The following is a 19118-nucleotide window of genomic DNA, read 5'->3' as shown; positions in this document are numbered from 1 at the left end:
CAGCAGGTCAATCTGAAGGAGGCAGTAACTTCTCATGAGGAAAGATAGGGCTGCCTAGGGGGGTTCTATTATTTTCAGCCAGTGTTATCTTAAGCCAAGACAGACATGGGAACACAGCTTTACTACATAATCAGTGTAATAGAGACACTATAGATTTTTGTTATTAGAAAAAATCTTTAAGCTAAATGATTTACAATCCTATTTAGAATGCAACTCTGAGTAAGTTTCCTAAAAACAGACTTATGAAAATTAGTCTTCTAGGTTACTATGGCATAGTACTGACGTACCAAATGCTAACAGTATGGTTGTAAACTCTAGGGAAATTACTTTTGAATGCACACTGATGGTTGAAGTTTCATATAAATTTGCTATCAAAAATAAATTTACTTAACATTTGTACTTGAACATTTCTGTTAAGTTTCATTGCTTTCTGTGTAACTTGTTAGACAACTACAGAATCCAATCAGACTGCGACCTGACCCTTAATTGTAATATATTAAGATCAGGTTTTAAAAATTACCCCTTCACTGGATATAAACATTTGGTCCTTTCAGAATATTTTTAACCATTATAGTCTCAAGATATTAGGTACAGTAAGAAAGTTACCATAGAGCCAGTATGTGCATTAAATGTCATGGGTTAAACTAAAGATACAGAGAAAACAAATGAAGCAGTGATTCCTAAATTAGAACTGCATCATCTTGGAAAAAGTCATTGTTTATGCCAGTATCTCCAGGTGTCAGATGAATTATTAATACAAAGTCATTCTTTCACAATAGCAGCATCTGACAGAAACTCTCTCTGCTTCTGGGAAGACTGAGTTTATGAAAGTGATTTCAGTGCAGGAAATTTTTCTTATTTTTCTTCTGTATCTATTTGCTAATTTATTAAATATAATTAAAACTGAATTATTTTCTTAAACTGACTTCTATTAAGTTCAATAAGGAGTTCTGTTACAGAACCCTATGTAAGAGGAGATGAATGTGCTACTCCCATGGTAAATGTGTTCAGTTATTGCAGTGTTTGCAGGAGTAGCCTCTTAATGATCACTAGCACAGGACGTTTTGGAGTACAACATTTCTTATTTAAAACTAAGTAAATGTTGATATATAATGTGATTACAAAACCAAAATGCCTTGAAAAACTAAGGAAAGCTGATAGAAGTGTAAGATTATTAAATACTTTTAGGAGACATGTAAGCTAATTGGGAAGATGGTGATTCAAAAAAGAATTCTAAACTACTGAGTTTCTCTAATAATTGTAGTAGAAACAGCTGTCAGCTTACTCAGGTTTTAAATGTTCATATATTATGAAGATTAAGCATTTTTAAAAACGGTGCAGCTGTAATTTTCAAAGATACCCTGTCCCTGTAGATTTATCTTTCTAGGTGCTATGTGTTGAAATTGTGAAGTGTAAAACATTGCTTCTAATTAAATGTAAATGTTGAGTATATCTCTTAGAATCAATGAATTATCTGAAATGGGACCAAAGAGTTATCAGAGAGAAACCAGCTATATTTAGCCTCAACATAAGTGATTACATCACCTACAGTAATAATAATATCTTTTCTATTTATTTTTAATTGCTTAAATGAATATGAGTATTTTCTCCTTTGTTGAATTTCTAATTTATAACTTCTGATGTTGAAGGCATATTTTATCAGGAGCTTTTTTCCCTGATAGCTCAGCCATGTTAAATGTTTAAATTTTGCAGACTGCACTGCAGCTAAACAAAATACCAATAACAGTAGTCACTTCACCTGTCTGTGGCATCTTTCCTATCTCCAAGTGTGCTGAAATCAGCCACAGCCATTAAAATACAGACAATAACTACAATGTTCACCTTTGTCAAAGAAATATTTTGATTATAGTTGTTTTCACTTAAAAAGTAAGTTATATTAACTTCTAGCTACTTGTAGCTCCAGAAGTCTCAGAAATGGAATCGCTCACAACACCTAGATCCGTGAGAGAATTTTAGTAGCAGCTTACTCATGCAACTCTTCAAATGTATTAAAATGATTGGAGCATAAGTAGAACTTAGGACCCTGTATAAGTCATGTCAAACAGCAGAATGTAGCCTTTCCTTCTTACAATATATTAAAGAAAACTTTTCCTAACACAAGGTAGGAAATGAACACTAAACTACTTGCATATATGTGTCTAAATACACACATATATGCAGAGCATTTTGCATTTCAGCTCAAAAGTACGTTGTCATTTTTGAACAGAATTGGTATACTCTTGAGTATATTTTAATCTAATATATGCCAGAAAAAAATATTTTCTTTTTTATAAGAAGAACTAAAAAGTTACTTTGTCTAGGAAGTTGAACTCTTGAATTTATTACAGAAAAAAGTTGCTTAGCTTTATTTTTACAAAACAATGCAGGAATGTAGTCATTTGTATCAGGGGAGAAGTGGGGATAAAATAAGTGCAGGTATATTGAACTGAGATATCTTAAACTCTTAGCATTTTACATGCCTAGCCACAAGCTAATATTGATATGTGATAACAACAAATTCTCTGACTGAAATGCTGTGTATGTGTTTATATGTATTTTCAAGGGATTTTCCTGTCACTGTTGTAGGTTCAGTAGATAACCTTTTCTTGCTGAACGCATAGTTGTTTTCTTTCTTTAGCTGGTTGGTTGTTGTTTTTCAACTGGCACGTGTGAAAATCTAAACATCAAGGAACTTCAGGTAGGCTAATACTAGTTTCCATAAGTACTAGAAAAACCCCGTTCCTCTCTTGAGGAAATGATAAGTAGAGATTAGAGAGAAAAGATGGAATGGTACAATAAGAGTGGTGGGAACGCAAAAGGCAAGACACAGGAAGAGTGCAGAACTAAAGGTATTTTACAAGTCTGATGTGAAGCCAGACAAAGCACAGTGGCACATATTTCAAATGTGAAATTCAGTCAGCAGTTCCTTTTTTGATTGGAAACTGTACTTATTTCCATTGTAATTTGGAACTTTCAGTTAATTACCATGCTTAATTCTGAAAATAAAATCGCAATTCATAAACTTATTAGAAGAGTAAATTTGAAATTAACACAGGAAATTTCTGTGAGCAATATCTCATCAAGATTAACTTCAGAATCTTTAATTTTATATGTATATCAAGTATAAATATCATCACTACTTAATGCTAAAAATTTTGCCATTAATATGAAACTTCATGCTTAATATGTTACACCAGGCTCTTTCTGATAACGATCAAGAGGAAGCAATTGTGAAGAGTCTCCCGCACTGCTGTACTCTGATAATCTTGTATTGTTTTCTTAAATATCTGCTCCTGACTCATGTTGGAGCCATTCACTGAATTAGATAGATCCCAGGCATAACTGAGGATAACAATTTTAAGATGTTACATTGTTTTTACTGTTTTAAAAGAATAATGCCAAGACACCTCCTCAGTATGTTTTTCTTTTCTTTTTTTTTTTTTGTTCTTCTCATACTGTAATATTTTTGTGCAAATTTTGATAGGGAAGAAGGATGCGTAGACTAGCAAGTACTTTAGAAATTATCTGTTTCGGTAACAGTAGATGGAATATCATTTCCAGCACTACCTCTGTACGTGTCTGCTACATTGGGTTCTGAGCAATAGCAAGAAGTCCACTGCAAAACCTTCCCATTTAAGTTTGATTTCCAGCCACATCTGGGAGTGGCAGCTTTGCCTATGAAGTTACATGGTGTCTTAGGAGTTACCATGAAAGGTTTATATCCAGTTTGAATACTTTGAAGAATCCTGGGTTTTGTACAGAGTATAATATTGCTTATTAAACAGTACACCGCATCTGCTCTGACAGATTTTAATTAGCTTTAAAATATTTTTAGACAAAATGTAAAAGGATTTGTGTGTACAGAGAATACAGTTGTTTATGGGTGTATTGTCAGCATTGACAGGAGAATTATTGTGCTTTTTTTGTGTATTTCCCGTTTTTATTTATTCCATATCTATTTGTATTATATCAATATCTTGATATCTTTTTTTCCTTTTTTTGTTTTTTTTTAGATTCATAACCAATACCCAACAGAGTTTGAGTTCAATCAATATTATCTGAAGTTTCTGGCTTTTCATCACATATCAAATCGATTTAAAACATTTCTTCTGGATTCAGACTATGAAAGACTAGAGCATGGTATGTGTGATGTTTGTTTATTGCATACTGGTTTCGTAGTGTTGTCAGTATTTTTCTCATCAATATTTGGTCTACAAAGATTTGCCTAGTTTGATATAGTCCAGTAATTGCATGGTGATGGTGTAATGACTTCCATTTCAGGAATGTAAAGCAAAAAGGAGGTAAAGAACATGTAAAATTTTCTGAATTAATTATTCCTCAGCCATGCCACTGATAAGACTAAGAGAAAATGAAAGAAATTAGTGCCATCCCTCAGGGTTTTTCAGCAATTTATCCGTATGGTTCAGTTTCCCCTAGTAAATCTCTTATTTTAACAGAAACAAAACCTTCAGGAATCCTTCAGAGAGTGCACGAGATTGCAGGAAAGGAAAGCCTTTCCATCTGTTATCTCTTACTTTCTCTTGCACTCTCTCCAGTGTTTCTCTTCTTTTGTATTTCCTTTTTATTCCATCTGTCGTGTGCGACCTTACTGATTCCAAGGCCTTATCTACCCTCAGAGCCCTCTTAATAAGACTTCACAACTACATTTGAAGCTGTTCTTGGAACTTGTTCACTAAGCAAAACACTTAAGTGCTCTGAATTCCACTGCTTTGTGGGGTGTTTCTCATGGCGTGTGGTCAATTTTAATGCTTTTCTAAAAAAGTGTAGTAACTGTGGAACAGACTGAACTTGAGCAACCATTTCATTTCAACAAAAAAGTTAATTCCCATTATTTATTTCCATTTGAACAAAAGCAGTGAGTTGGAGTTAATTACCTCCTGTGGTTCCTTCAAACCTGGATTGTTACATGGATCTACAGTTTGGGGAGTGGGGTGGTGTTTGTTTGTTTAGGATAGCTTGCTTCCAAATAGCATTTAATGCAATATAAAATCCTGTTTACAGTGGTCTTTGGATAAACTATACACCTTTCCAAAGTAATTTTAGATAGCACAAATCTATGAGTAACTTATTTATGCTAGCCTAATTTGTTTTCCCTGAAATGAGTTAGCAAGTAATTTCAGGTGGAGCTGGTCCAGCAGATTGGAAGGACTGATAACCTCGGGTGGTGAGGGCAGAAGCCGTTAGCAAAGCTTGGTGGTCTGCTGAGTCCACGTAGCTGCATGCAGAATGGTACAGTCATAAATGCACTCAAGTACTTCAGAAAGTTTCAGAACAGATTTATAAATGTAAGGCTATTGATATTCTATCAACTTGTGGCAGAGCGGCAGTTGCAAAGCACAGCAGTTGTTTCATCAAATACGATCCCTCGTTGCAATGGCATTTGATAGTAGATTTTACTGTATGTTTAGTCTCTGAAATTCCTTATAGCGATGCTTTAGTGTTTGTGATGTATTATTTAGTGTATGCGATGCTGCTGTTATTTTCCTTAGGGACATTGTTTGAAGATAAAGGAGATAAACATGCCAAAAAGGGAATTTGTATTTGGGAGTATATTGAGAAGATGCACAAAAGGAGCCCTATTTTCTTCAATTACCTCTATGCCCCTGCAGAAATAGAGGTATGGTAAAAAACAAAAACAAAACCAAAACTAGGTCATTTGTTATTCTGAGTGATTCCTTGAGTTCCTTTTGATATCTCAATTGTTCTCAACTGAATTAAGCATTTGATGGACAGAGCTGACCCAACTGGACTGACTGGAGCGGTGTCTCACAGTCCCAGTGTATTCTCTGGCCAAATTCTGGAATATGTATTTATACATCCTGTTGAGGTAAATGAGGACCTTTGTTTGATTTCATTTCATTATATGAATGAGTATAAAAATTATCTTAGAGTTTGCACAGATTTAAAAAAAAACCATACAAACTGCAAACCACAGTTATGGGGAAATGAGTTTAGAGTCGTAATGGGATATGTTTCATAACTATCTGATTGAATCACATCTGTGTGCCCACTAGATTGGACATATAATTGTATAAAATCCACAGTACACTCACTATTATAGAATTCCGCAACAGCGGGGAGGAAGCAGTCACTCCTGTTCAAGCACTCATGAACTGCAAGAAAAGTGTGCTGTTATTACTGAAGTTCTGGAGACAAGGCTGTTTTAAGGTGTTCCTGCTATCCGCTGCCACACAGATGTTCTATGTTGCTCTCTGCTGCTTTGGCAGTGAGCGTCATCCTGATAAATCATTTGTTTGTATGTCTGTCCACTGCTGGTCACCAGAAAACATAATGATGGTACAGTATCCACTGTCTCGGAGGCCATGGCGCCACTGATATTTTTGTAGGTGTTTTTTGGTTTTCCTTTTTCCTCAAGTTGTTTCACCACAATGTACCTTAGCATACATGGCACCTTGCACTCAGGTCTGCTCTATAAACTGACCTCATTAAAAAAAAGCAGAAAAAAAGAAAAAAAAATTATTTTCCCTAAGGTATTTTGAGTCTGCATCAGACCACTCTGCAGTCAACAGTGCACCCTCCTTCAACCCACACACACTTATACTCACCTAATAAAGTGGTGGTGCAAGAGGGTGGAGGGAGAAAACAAGAGGGTGACTTTCAGTGGATAGGAAGTGCTTCAGCTGTCTCTGTTTTAGAGAAACGTCTGTTTTCTCGGTAGATTCATCACTGTGATGAATTTGGAGCTTGATGGGCTGCTTGTTCACTGTATGTCCTATCCACTTTGCTGTAAGCAGTAGCCTGATTAGTAAGCAATCAGGAATAGCTTTCAGTATTTTGATAGTGGGTTTTTTTCTCATTTTTAGAAGAAACTATTTTTCCTCATATGAAATGGTGTCAGAGTAGCAGAATTAGTCATTAAGACTGAGCATCACTCCTCAGACTTTAAAACTGCCCATTTGCCTGAGGCAGTAATACCCTTCCAGTAAGGTGCACGCAAACTGAAAGTCTTACCTTATTTATTAAAAGAAAAAAAATAATGCAAAGTGATTTGTATGAACTGCTCTGAAAGATCTGCCATCTCTGGCTGCCTACTTGATATTACTGTGGCTTTTTCAAGTGCCATGTCCACCTACATCATGCAGCCTGTCTCATTTTTCTGATGGTAGAGAAGATTTTCTGCTGAGAAAAATTGAAGAGTGATTGCTGTTGAGAGCATTTTGTTTCTTTAACAGGAGGGACAAAGACTGTGAGGGTATCAACTGCATAGAGGGAATTAGAGTTCTTGGTAGGCACCTGGTTTAGTAGCAGGATAAAAATGAGCAGTATATTCCCAAAGCTAGTATTATTTTTAGGTTTTGACATGACTGAGCCAAGATCTTGTTGTGGAAATTACCAAACTGCACCGCTACTCACCTGGTGCAATATACTGTTCAATTTAGAATAACGTAGAGAATAGAAGTATTGTATTGTAAGTCTGAAACTGAAATACTTCCTTTCTGTATTATAATGAAACTTTGTTTCAAATAGGCACTGAAGCCAAATGTAAATATGTCCAGCCTCAGAAAGTGGGATTATTATGTAGAAGAGATTTTGGCTACAGGTCCTTCCTATGACTGGACCATGGTAACTGCAAAATGCAGTGTTTCAGAGGAAGCTGACCAAACGGATGGCACAGTCTCTCAGACTAAGAGGAAAATAGTGTGGCCGTGTTATGATGATGTGAAAAAAATACAACCTGATGCCATCAGCAGCCTTTTAAATGTAAGTACATGTGTCACACAGAACAATAAATTCTCTTATGCTCATGAAATTCGTAATTACTTTTTATTTAAATTATTGTCTATGCTATTATTCAAAGGATCATGATAGATGTCAAAACAGGTATTTAGTAAAACTGACTGGTTGATCTTGAGAAGGGGGGGTTGGTCTGGGAATCAGACTTCCTGCAAAACTTATGTTGTTCTGAATGAACACTTTTCTAGGAGTACACTTTAATAGTAATCAACAACTATGAGAAAGCCAGTAATGGATTCAGTTTTTCACGATTTTTTTTAAATTATGAGGTAGGTAGTGTAATAAATTTTTAGCTTTCCTTTTATAGGAAATGCAGGAACTATTATTTTAATTTGGGCAAACTCAGAATCTAACTTTCTTGTCCTCTTTCTACTCAGTTCAAAGTGGGTGTGCGGTAAAATGACAGACCCAGATTTCCAGACAGATCAGAAAGCAGAACCTGATACGTGTGGATTTTAACAAGTGGGAGGCAGATGCACAGACAGAAGCTGAACATCTTGCCCCAAATTTATCAAAACAGTTTTCCATGATTGCTCTTAGTTTATTCATGTGTACTAGGACCAAACTGGAAAATATAGATTCTTCAGAATATTTTGGTACTTAAAGTAGATTCCTGATTTTGGCTTTTTCTTGTCTGGGCTTGTGTAGGCTGCTTAGGTTTTGTCCTTTCTTCATTAGAAGATGCAAAAGATCCCATTATCATGATAATTGTAGTTATTTAGAATGATTTAAAATCCATATTTTCTTAAATGTTGGTTGCTTATATATAATTAATTAACAGCCCAAATATTTAGATTATCATCTTAATTGATAGTGCAGAAAAATGATGACAGCATTCTTCACTTCCTGGAGCTATTCATTTCAGCTACATGGATATTCAGATATACATCACTTTGTACAGTTTTTTATTTTGAGAACTATTTGTAAGCTATACCTTATATTAAAGCTGGGATTGCAAAGTGATGCTTGGAAAATTGGGATATGCTGTGGTTTCCCGAACTCCTGTGAATCAAAGATGATTTTTAGCAAGTCTTAAGGGCAGGAAGTTTTTGAACAGATTTGAGGCCTTGAGGATAGACTTGCTTTTGCTAGAGAGTTAGCTTTATTCTGGCACATTGCTCTTTTTGTTTTTTGGTCCATTCCTTCCAATCATAATTGATCAAACACAGGAACAATGCCCAATTAAAAAAAAAATAATTATCACTTGTAAAACTCCCCTTGACTCAAAGTAAAACAGCCGGGACTTCTCAGAGCTTATAATTTCACAAATGCAAAGACAGAGCAATCTCTCAGCAGGGATCATATCGGGAATTCTTGAGCAAAAAAACAGAGAGCTTTCATATCAGGTAACTGGAGGCCAGAAGTACATCAGGAATATAGCAACAGTGTCGTTCTGTGATTCATCCTGAGGTAGATGCCAAACTATCTATATCCACAGCTGTGAGAAACTGCCATATCACGGGGAAATTAGCCATATTATATTCCAAAGATGTGTGGGTCAGCTTTTATAGAGTTTAAATGTTATTTGTGAATTAGATTATAGTAATAAAAGATAGCAATGGAGAGGAATATTTGGAAAACTTTGAAAAGGTTGTATAAAGGTTACAAAAATATTCTTCTGAGTTTTAAAAGCAATGTGAACTTCCTTTTAAAGCAAGTTGTTAATTTAGGGCTATTGCTGATGTAGGATAAAGACCTATCTTTAATCATAAATCCATTGAGAATGTGGTGGTATCCAAAAAATGTTTGAACTGAGACTATATTTAGCAGTGGTAAATTATTAGGGAAGATTGAGTCTCTTTTTTTTTATAATTATAAGATCAAATTTGTTTGGTCTAAAGATATTTTTCAATTGAAAATGAGATAGTGGTCTTCAAGATGTAAAGCTGAAACAGAGAAGTTATTGAATGTCTTAATTCAGGATTTTCCTTGGTAGAATGTGGTGCTATTAAGAACAAAAGTTGTGGTTTCTGTAGCAGTAAATGTTCTAATGTGTTTTGGAGACATAACAATCCACCTCTAACCAGATATGTGTGGTGGCTCTGTGGTTTCCATAAATCCTTATGTTTATGAGTTTTAGGAAGTTAACCGATAGGTACATTTCATTCAAACCTTTTAAAGATTGTAGATATAAAATGCATTTCAAAATAAATTTCTGTATAAAGTTTCTGAATTCACTTCTACCACATCATCCACCAGCAAATATAACCTAGGTTGTTCAAATCTTACATTCTCAAAAGTGTACTTTGGAGACATAGATGTTCGAAAGCAGTACCAAACAGAGGTGCTTCCCTTTAAGACCATTTTCTGATGGGCTTTCTGCATGATAGAAATTAGAAACAAGGTATGGATAGTAAGAGTAACTACCCATCCTTTTTTCTTAAAAAAAAAAAAAGGTAATTGTGAATTTTTTAAAAAAGGTAATACTGTTGTACACATATGCCTCTATTTTCTCTTTCAGAGATTAGTTGAAATAGTTTTGAAATAATTTCTCCATTCAAAAAGGTAGATTTCTCCACAAAACTCAAAACCAACTCATTTTACTGGAACTTTGAGATTTCTGCTGCTTTTTTGGGTTTTTTTGTAAGCACTCGCTTTCCTTGCTCGTAAAATTCAATAATACCACAGTGTAGCACATCCAAGAGCCATGTCTTCAGTATAGTCTAGGCAACAGGAGATGAACCAGAAAGATAAATTTAAGGAATTTTTCTTTCAAAGAAATGTAGCCATAGTCCATTCCACACATGGAAGGAAAAAATAGTAATGTTTTCAATAAAATTTAAAACTGAACGAGCAAGAATAAATCTTAGCAATTTATTGCCATGTAAGTTTTTTACATGGGGTTTATTAAAGGAAAATATTATTCTTTTACTGTTAATATATATAGGAGATAGTTGAAAGCTTTTCATTTTAAGTTCTGGAAGCACTACTCATTGTGGAGCCAAAAAAAAAAAGGAATGTGACCCAGTTGCTAAGTAACAAATTTCAGTTGCTTCCAGATTCTACAGAGAAAGACTCAGAAGTCAAGACTAGGGCAGAAAGAGAATGATCAGATTAAAACCTGACTTTTAGTGCTAAAGAGCTTATATCCTTTTGCCCTATACTGGAAAACCTTTTACGTAAAAAATCTGTGGTAAATTGATGCTGTCACACATATCCCATCAGGAAGCGTTTTACACTCAGCACTTTGAAAGAGGAACAAGTAACCTAGAGAAGCTTTTAGTCTGGCTTGTGTTCACCATGCCTTATTTTTGTATGTACCTATGAAGATACTCCAAACAAAACTATTCTGGTTTTATTTCTTGGCCGGAAGAGGGTCCCATAATATTTAATGTATAAGTGGCTTTCAACTACCTGCAGTGTTTAAAATCTCTGGTTAGATTCTTGCTGTTAAGCCAGATTTCTTATATTTAGTTTTACTTTTGAATTTTCTAATCTACCTTCAGCAAGGAAGAGTTTGTAGACATATTTTGCACCTGTTCCACTGTCAAATACTGGCTTTTTTATTTTCACTTCAGAGTTCAAAATTTGGTCTAGGAGTTAATTTCCTGGTCAAAAATTATTTCTTACCTTAAAATATAGTTCTTTTCTGTAAGTCTTTCAATCAGTAACAATTTCCTGAAGAAACTGTGTTTCTAAAAGACCAATAGGAGTTGGAGAATATTATGAAATCTACTTGAATCATTTGAAATAGAAGAATAAAGTCAGAGACATACTGTCTCTGTTTTGAAAATAAATGTCTTGGCTTTTAGTTGGCTTTTATATAGCATGGGAATTCTCTGTCCTATGGCAATTTTTTTGTTCCATCATCAATTCTTAATCGGATTTGCAAAATAGCTTTTAATTTGATTTCATTAAGAATCAGATTTTCATAAAAATATAGTTGTTGAAAATAAAAATATAGGAAGGAAGCATGACAAGGAATATGGACCACTGCAAAGTAATGACAAATGTATTGATGAGTGTTCACAAGGAAACATGAACTAATGAAATTGCCTCTTTTTACTTAATTTGGCATGCACTGTCTTATTAACAGGAAATAACCCTAACTGGAGGTTATCAATACAGGTCATATTCCCAAGTTCCACAACAAGAACATGTTGTTACAGTTTGGCATCCAAACTGAATAAATCTTTCTGTTTCATTTCCTTCTTTTATTACAGCTTTGTATCCCATTTTACATCCCAGGGTAAATGTTGATACTGGCAATGTACAGCGTCAGTGTCACAGCACAGAATTTGTTCTTTGTAAATATTTTTAATAAAATATCCTTATCATTGTCATGTTTCTGTTACGGCAATTGCTGTTGATTTTTGTGTGTTCAGGAGAACTGGCAGAGAGTTAAAAGCATAATGGGTCCTCCAACCTGGGACATGCAAGAAGAATGACGTGGCTGATGCTGTACTTGGTTGCCTTTGACTCCTGAGTCTGGTTCAGTTCAGTTTACAGCTGGTTTGACAGAGGTTTTTGTACTTTACTGGGCAACATGGCCTAAAAGTTCTGTGTGTAAAAATATTAACTAGAAAACTGTTGTCTGAAAATTATTGTCAGGAAATGATCAGTTAGAAATGTTTAAGAAAACCTTCGTTATTTGTTTCAGGAAATCGAAAGGTTGCAAAGTAAATTAAATCAGAGCCCAGAAAGGTGGCAGCTTTTATGGGAAAGGGTCAAAATGAATCTAAAGGATGACACCAGACAAGACAATGTAAGTAGTAAAAGATCTCATCCAACAGAATAATTTCATTCTGGCTATATAGGCTACCTGAGGCACTGACAAAATCACTGTATTTCTTGGAGTAAAATCCTGCTTTTGAAAAATCTAGTATGTTGTTCTAACTCATGATACTGGCTCTGTATTTCTGCATGTAGAAAAACATATTTATACTTGTGCTATTTATCTAATTGCTCTTCCAGAGTAGATTAAAGCATACATAAGCGTGAGCATTTGACTAATACACAAATATATGACTTTATGTATTTAAAAGATTCTTCAAGTACAAAAACCCTCAGATACCGAAAGTAGCCGAAAGCATATCACAGAGTTTCAGAGATGAGTAAAGATATTTTCATGTCTAAATGGAATTTTGGAATTGTAGATTGTAGTAAAGGTAGGAAGCGTTCATGCTTGTGTTTCCAATTCTCAACTGCAGTAAAAAGAATAGCTGATGATATAGATATTTTCTAAGCCAAAGACTGCCTTTTTGCTGTCTACATGCACTAGAAGATACTGCTTTTTGTGAGCTTTCCCTATAAACTTGAGCTACCAGCTCAAGACTGTACCCAACTCTTCAGCTTCATGTGCTTGTTCAAATTTGCCAGCCTCTGTGCAATGGTCACAGTGCACAGCTTGAATATGCTCTTTGTCCATTGCTCTCAGGAAAGCAATATGCTTTCTGTCATAGTCATTCAAGTTCACTTTACACCCCAGACAAATTCAAGATGAAAACAGTTTTATCCTAACAGGATAAAATCTAGAGGATTTTTAAATTGATTTTGAAGCAGAAAAGAAAATGCAAGTATAAACACACCTGATATCAGTCTCCTGTCCTAGGTGTTATTTCAGGATTCTCAGATAAAAGCAAAAGCTAAGGGCCAACCCCAAAGAACTCTTGTCTCTAGGATGCTGTCATTTAGATTAACATCAAATTCAGGATCCCTCTTGTTCCAGGTTGTTGAGATTCTACTAAAATAATATGGATCTATAAAGTAGCTCTTGGAAACTACACTCTTTTCCTTCCCTCCCATCCCTTTCTTCCCTATGAAATTAGGGAAATGTATTGTATCCAAATGTCTGACTAATTCTGGATGCTTCTGAGAAAACAAGAGAAACATTGTTCAAGATTATGTCACTGGAATATACAAGGCTTTTCTGCAATACTGGTATCTCACACCATGTGAACCCTTCTGCTTAATAAATGCATTGAATTGCCATCCCTCTGACTTCTCTTCTGAGGCAGCACTGACTTGTATTATGAAGATTTTTTTTGCTTTATAATAATGGATGGCTATAAACTCTTCAGAAGGGACAGGAGAAGAAGGAGAGGCGTTGGGGTAGCCCTGTACGTTAGGGAATGTTTTGACTGTCTAGAGCTTGATGATGCTGACAGTAAGGTTGAGTGTTTAGGGGTAAGAATGGGGAAAAATCAACAAGGCAGATGTCATGGTGGGAGTCTGTTACAGACCACCCAACCAGGATGAAGAGGCAGATGAAATATTCCATAAGCAGCTGGGAGAAGTCTCACAGTCTCTGGCCCTTGTTCTCGTGGAGGACTTCAACTTACCAGCTGTCTGCTGGAAATACAGTACAGCAGAGAGGAAACAGTCTGAGAGGTTTCTGGAGTGCATGGAAGAACTTCCTGGCACAGCTGGTGAGTGAGCCAACTAGGAAAGGTCCCCCGCTGGACCTGTTGTTTGTGAACAGAGAACTTGTTGGGGATGTAACAGTTGGAGGCTGTCTTGGGCATAGCAATCATGAAAGGACAGAGTTTTTGATTCTTGGAGAAGTAAGGAGGGAGGTCAGCAGAGCTGCTGCCTTGGACTTCCAGCGGGCAGACTTTGGCCTGTTTAGGAGACTGGTTTACAGAGTCCCTTGGGAGGCAGTCCTGAAGGGTAGGGGAGTCCATGAAGGGTGGACATTCTTCAAGAAGGAAATCCTAAAAGCGCAGGAGCAAGCAAGCCCCATGTGCCAAAAGATGAGCCAAACAGAGAGCTTTGGCTTGATGATCTTAAACGTCTTTTCCAACCTAAACATTTCTATGATTCTGTGATTCTAATTCACAACTTATGTGTTGTACCACATATTATCAGCATAATGTTGAGACAATCTTACAATGCAAGACACATTGCATTACCTTTTTTCCTTTTCTATTCAACTTTTCTAGCTGCGGAGACATCCTTCTGGCTCCTCAGGGATGATGTCAGCTAATCTACATTCCTATCAGAAGAGGTCTTTGTTGGAAATACCTGACAGTGGGCTGGGTGAGGAACAGAGTGCAAGCATCTCTCCCTCTAATGGAGTAGATAGAACAACGACGCTGTACAATCATTTCACGTCAAAGAATGATGAAAATAGGTAAACTGAATAATCATGGATTATTTATGAACCTTGTATTAGATGGGTACCAGTCTCTGCCATAGAGGGAAGAAAAAAAAAAAAAGAAATTTTCATATGCACAGAATGCTTTGTGACTACTTTATTCCTTTGTGGTTTGGATTACATTTAGTTGTCTTGATGAGTGGGCCTCTCTCTCTGAGCGCTGTCTTTCAGTCTTCCCCTTTATATGCACAAGTGAATTGTAGGCACACATTTAATGCATCCAAAGTAGTGAAACCATGTTTATCCATGTATCAGTTACCAATAACAAAACTATTGGTTTTAAACCAATTTGTTTTACTGCAGGAAAAGAAGTGTTTGAATATGTATGTAGCCATTTTGGAGCGTTTATATAACACCAGTATTGTTATTATGGACTCAAATGCCATTTGTATTTTCTATACCTTTCAGATCTTTTGAAGGTACGCTATACAAAAGAGGAGCTTTACTAAAAGGTTGGAAACCTCGCTGGTTTGTGCTAGATGTGACAAAACACCAGGTAAAAGCTTTTCAAATAGTGGGTGTTTTTATGACTAGTTTGCTGCTTTTTTATTTACTGGGTTTGTATAGATTGATTTTACAAATAATACTAATAATGTTTATTTTCAGATGCAATGTCTATGTTACATCATTATAGACCATATATCTATGTTTATCTTGTGTATTTTAGAGCTGATGCAGCATTCTGGTTGGACAGGGTTTTTTTAGTATTTTGGGTTTTTTAAAAAACAGTGATAACTGTTTAGCATATAATCATAAAAGACTTCTTGGACTGGAAGTCATGCATTATTGATTGTGCCCAAACATTTTTTGCCTGCTTCATGCCTTCAGGGATAAAAGGCAGTGTCTGAGGATATTTTCTGGGCATTGTGGTATACAAGCACTACAAGCAATTTTTTAAAGCACTGCTAACTCTAGAAAGCCACAAAGCAATTAAGTGGTGAGCATAATTTGCCCTTTAATATGACCTCTTTAGTTTCCAAAAGAACTAAAAACTGTTTCTGAACTAGAGACTCAAAAAAGTAAAAGGTATTTTCTAGAATACGTTTGGCGTGCTGAGAGCTAATATCGTAACTGATAGCAAGTTTAATTCAGGCGTTCAAGTTGAAACTCTAATAGTTAATGTATGCTCAGTGTGTATTTTACAGTCACTTTGTTCCTCAGGTACTTTGCAAATTAAAGGGCATTATACACTCTGGAAAATCATATTCTGAATTATTTCAGCAGAAAAATCCATTTACCTCACTTGGCTTTTTAATGTTTTTCTGTAACCTGTATTTGAGAAAGCTGACCTGGAATCTCTGTATTAAAGTCTTTTAAAATATGGAGAACGGGGTCACACATTGCTCTGAAATTAGTTTGAATTTTGTAAATGACTTAAAATAAGTTAAAATTTCATCTCAAATTTGTATTTCTAAAAGTTCTGGAATGCCAAGTTCCTGACTGAACAATAATTTCAATATAGGAGTATTTTAGATTAGTCATAGTGATGTAAATTTAGTAGCAAAATTATTTGTAAATATTCTGACAAATAATTTTCCAGCAAGAAGCACTAAAAACAGAGGAGATCTGTTGGTCTAAACATTTTACCCAATTTACATTGTATGCCGGAATTCTGCAATGGAAATATGTGGTCTTGTGTACTTTAAACATAAAGTTGGGACATCAAGCAGTAATCTTCATTGAGCCAAATGTTCCACACGGTGTGGGTTCTAACCTCTGCAACTCATGTATGCTTTTGTGTAAAAATATTAATTTATTGTAAACAATACACTTTAAAAATAAATAATATAAAGACAGGCATCTTTTAAAATGCTAATTAAGGATTTCTAGATTAGTATGGTAAAATACCAACAAATGTGCTGATAGTAATTATTCTTCCTGATACGCAGGAGAAAAAGTCCATTTTGCAGAAGAAAAAACACTTCCACATTTTTTGCATAACCAGATACCCTCCTGAGTACCATAGATGCAGAAGTAGAACAGGTCAATCTTAGTTGGAATTCTGTTGTTTGACCTTTGCTGTGCAGGTTTGCTCTATGTTTGTATTGGTTTGTGGGAACTTTTTTATTTATTTTTTTTAAGCAAGTATCAGATTTTCTTGTCTGGAACTTGTTTGCATATTGAAACTCAGTTTAGAGAGTGGTTAACATTCATATCAAAGTGCCTTTGCAAGGAGGAAAAAAAAAAGCAAGTTTCATTCATCCACTGTGTGCAGTATAAGAAAATGTGAGTTTATAAAAATGTAGTTTATAATTATCTAAAATTATACTTAAATTTTTGCTGATCATTTTAAATTCTTGAAATACAGAGAATAAGCGTTCTGTTAAATCCTTGGTGAAGCAAAGCTTTTGTGTTAGTTTCAAGGTAATGATCAGTGAAGAAGTGGTTTCTGATAGAAAAAACTGATGAGGAACACTGAATCCTGATGACCAGGTTCTGCTTTCATCCTTCACACGTCCTCTGCCCAGAAGCAATGCATGATTATTTGAAGCTTTTCTGCTCTGAAACTCTGGTGACAAAATGCTCATCTCCCAACTCTGTGTCTGCACAGGAGTGGATGGTGACTTTGCTATTACCCCGCAATGTCAAACAGAGGGCTGGCAGATTAAGAGCTATCACCAGTCCCACAATTTTGTATATACCAAACCTATAGTTTTTGTCAGTTGTGTCTTAGAAATTTCCCACGTCTGATGTCCCTGGGTCCTAATAATATTTGTGCCTCCCACCTTTACCCTTCATGCCCCCAAGTTATAGCCAGGAGAAAGGAAGAAGAAGTGAAAGGTCCATCTAAATAGCATATTTGGGGTTTTTTCCTCTTGTGGTCTAGCTGCGATACTATGACTCTGGTGAGGACACAAGCTGTAAGGGACACATAGACCTTGCAGAAGTGGAAACTGTGATTCCTGCTTCTCCAACAATTGGAGCCCCAAAACATGCAAGTGAAAAAGCATTTTTTGATGTAAGTATATCTGGTCTTTACTTGATCTTTATGTGAAACTTTATTTTCTTGATGCATTTAACCTACTAGTTTCAGCCTTGCTGGAAGGTGTGAGCTAGGAAGAAGCTGTCATGCCAACTCAGTTTATTTATAATATATTCATAAATTCAGACCCAATTAGTACATTGAGTATTACAGTTTAAAGTTTGCAAGTTTCTTTTCTTGCATGTTGACTTGTCTGCCTTCATGTTCCTTTTTTCTTATTTTTCCCTTGCAGTTGAAGACAAATAAACGTGTATATAATTTTTGCGCTCAAGACGCACAGAGCGCTCAACAATGGATGGATAGAATCCAGAGTTGCATTTCAGATGCTTAGAAAGGAAAAGCATTCCCTAATAAAGACACTTTTAAAGCACCTCTTCCTGTAAGAAGCTAAGTTCTGAAATGTTACTGACAGACAACCAGCCTTCCTTGCATTTCAGCCATAAAAGTTCATAATCTGCTGAAGTTCCTTTTCTGTTTAATAATTATAACCACTGTAACTGCTATTTTCTTCTGCAGGGAAATAATTGAAAAATAATAATTCATTTATGCTAAATTTCCACTTTCTTCAGTACAGGTCCTAGCTGTAAAAGTGGGCTGTATTTGCACTATCATCTAATTCTGGTTTTCTCATTTCAGAGCTATTCTGTTAGGAAACCTGTCCAAAGGAAATTGTAGAAATTTTCCCTCCAACAGGAAGTGTATTTTCACTTTATTTATATTTTTAAGCAGAATGTTCTTATTTCCAAGCTAGTCATGAATAAGAGGGAACATGTTTACAATTCCTGAAAATAAATAAATGAAGCTTGTGAGTCCAGTGACATATGTATCAGGTTGCCAATGTTTAGAGACAGTTGATATTTTTAAAGTCCAAAAAGTGAAAAGGCCCAATACCAGACTTTCAAGTGTCTTCTTAGTGTGCAGGTCATTCTCTAATCTTGTGCTTTACTGAGTGCTTCTGCAATGTTGTTATGGAATTTCAAACTCTAGGGATTATCTGAAGATGATAGCACTATTATTTTAGACTCTGGTTGCAATTACAATGGGATACATGAAAGAAAACTGGCCGACGCTATCCAGGAGAAACAGAAAACAACAAGCTAGGAATTCAGTAGAAGAAAGATCTCTTATGTGTGAGTTGTATATGTTAATTTATGTGCTGTTCTGCTCACTGTAAAATAAAAAATAACAACCATGATAATGCACTAAACAATGAAGCAAGCACTTGCACTGTAATCTTTAGAATGCGGACATTTTGCAGGACAG

At 35.5% G+C, this 19118-nt stretch overlaps 1 protein-coding gene across 1 annotated transcript in view; it reads left to right on the top strand.

Annotated features, from left to right (window-relative positions):
- Positions 1–18639, top strand: part of SBF2 (SET binding factor 2) — a 69181-nt gene extending 50542 nt beyond the window's left edge. Inside the window, exons 19-26 of the mRNA XM_010186574.1 lie at positions 4014–4140; positions 5511–5638; positions 7510–7743; positions 12377–12481; positions 14658–14848; positions 15281–15368; positions 17700–17831; positions 18088–18639. Coding sequence (XP_010184876.1) covers positions 4014–4140; positions 5511–5638; positions 7510–7743; positions 12377–12481; positions 14658–14848; positions 15281–15368; positions 17700–17831; positions 18088–18186 — 1104 coding nt within the window. The 3' untranslated portion in view covers positions 18187–18639. The remainder of the gene's footprint in view (positions 1–4013; positions 4141–5510; positions 5639–7509; positions 7744–12376; positions 12482–14657; positions 14849–15280; positions 15369–17699; positions 17832–18087) is intronic.
- The last annotated feature ends 479 nt before the right edge of the window (positions 18640–19118 follow it).

The sequence above is a fragment of the Mesitornis unicolor genome, unplaced genomic scaffold (assembly GCF_000695765.1).
Source record: "Mesitornis unicolor isolate BGI_N332 unplaced genomic scaffold, ASM69576v1 scaffold27620, whole genome shotgun sequence".
In the NCBI taxonomy this organism is placed as follows: domain Eukaryota; kingdom Metazoa; phylum Chordata; class Aves; order Mesitornithiformes; family Mesitornithidae; genus Mesitornis; species Mesitornis unicolor.
This window is presented reverse-complemented; position numbering and strand designations above follow the sequence as displayed.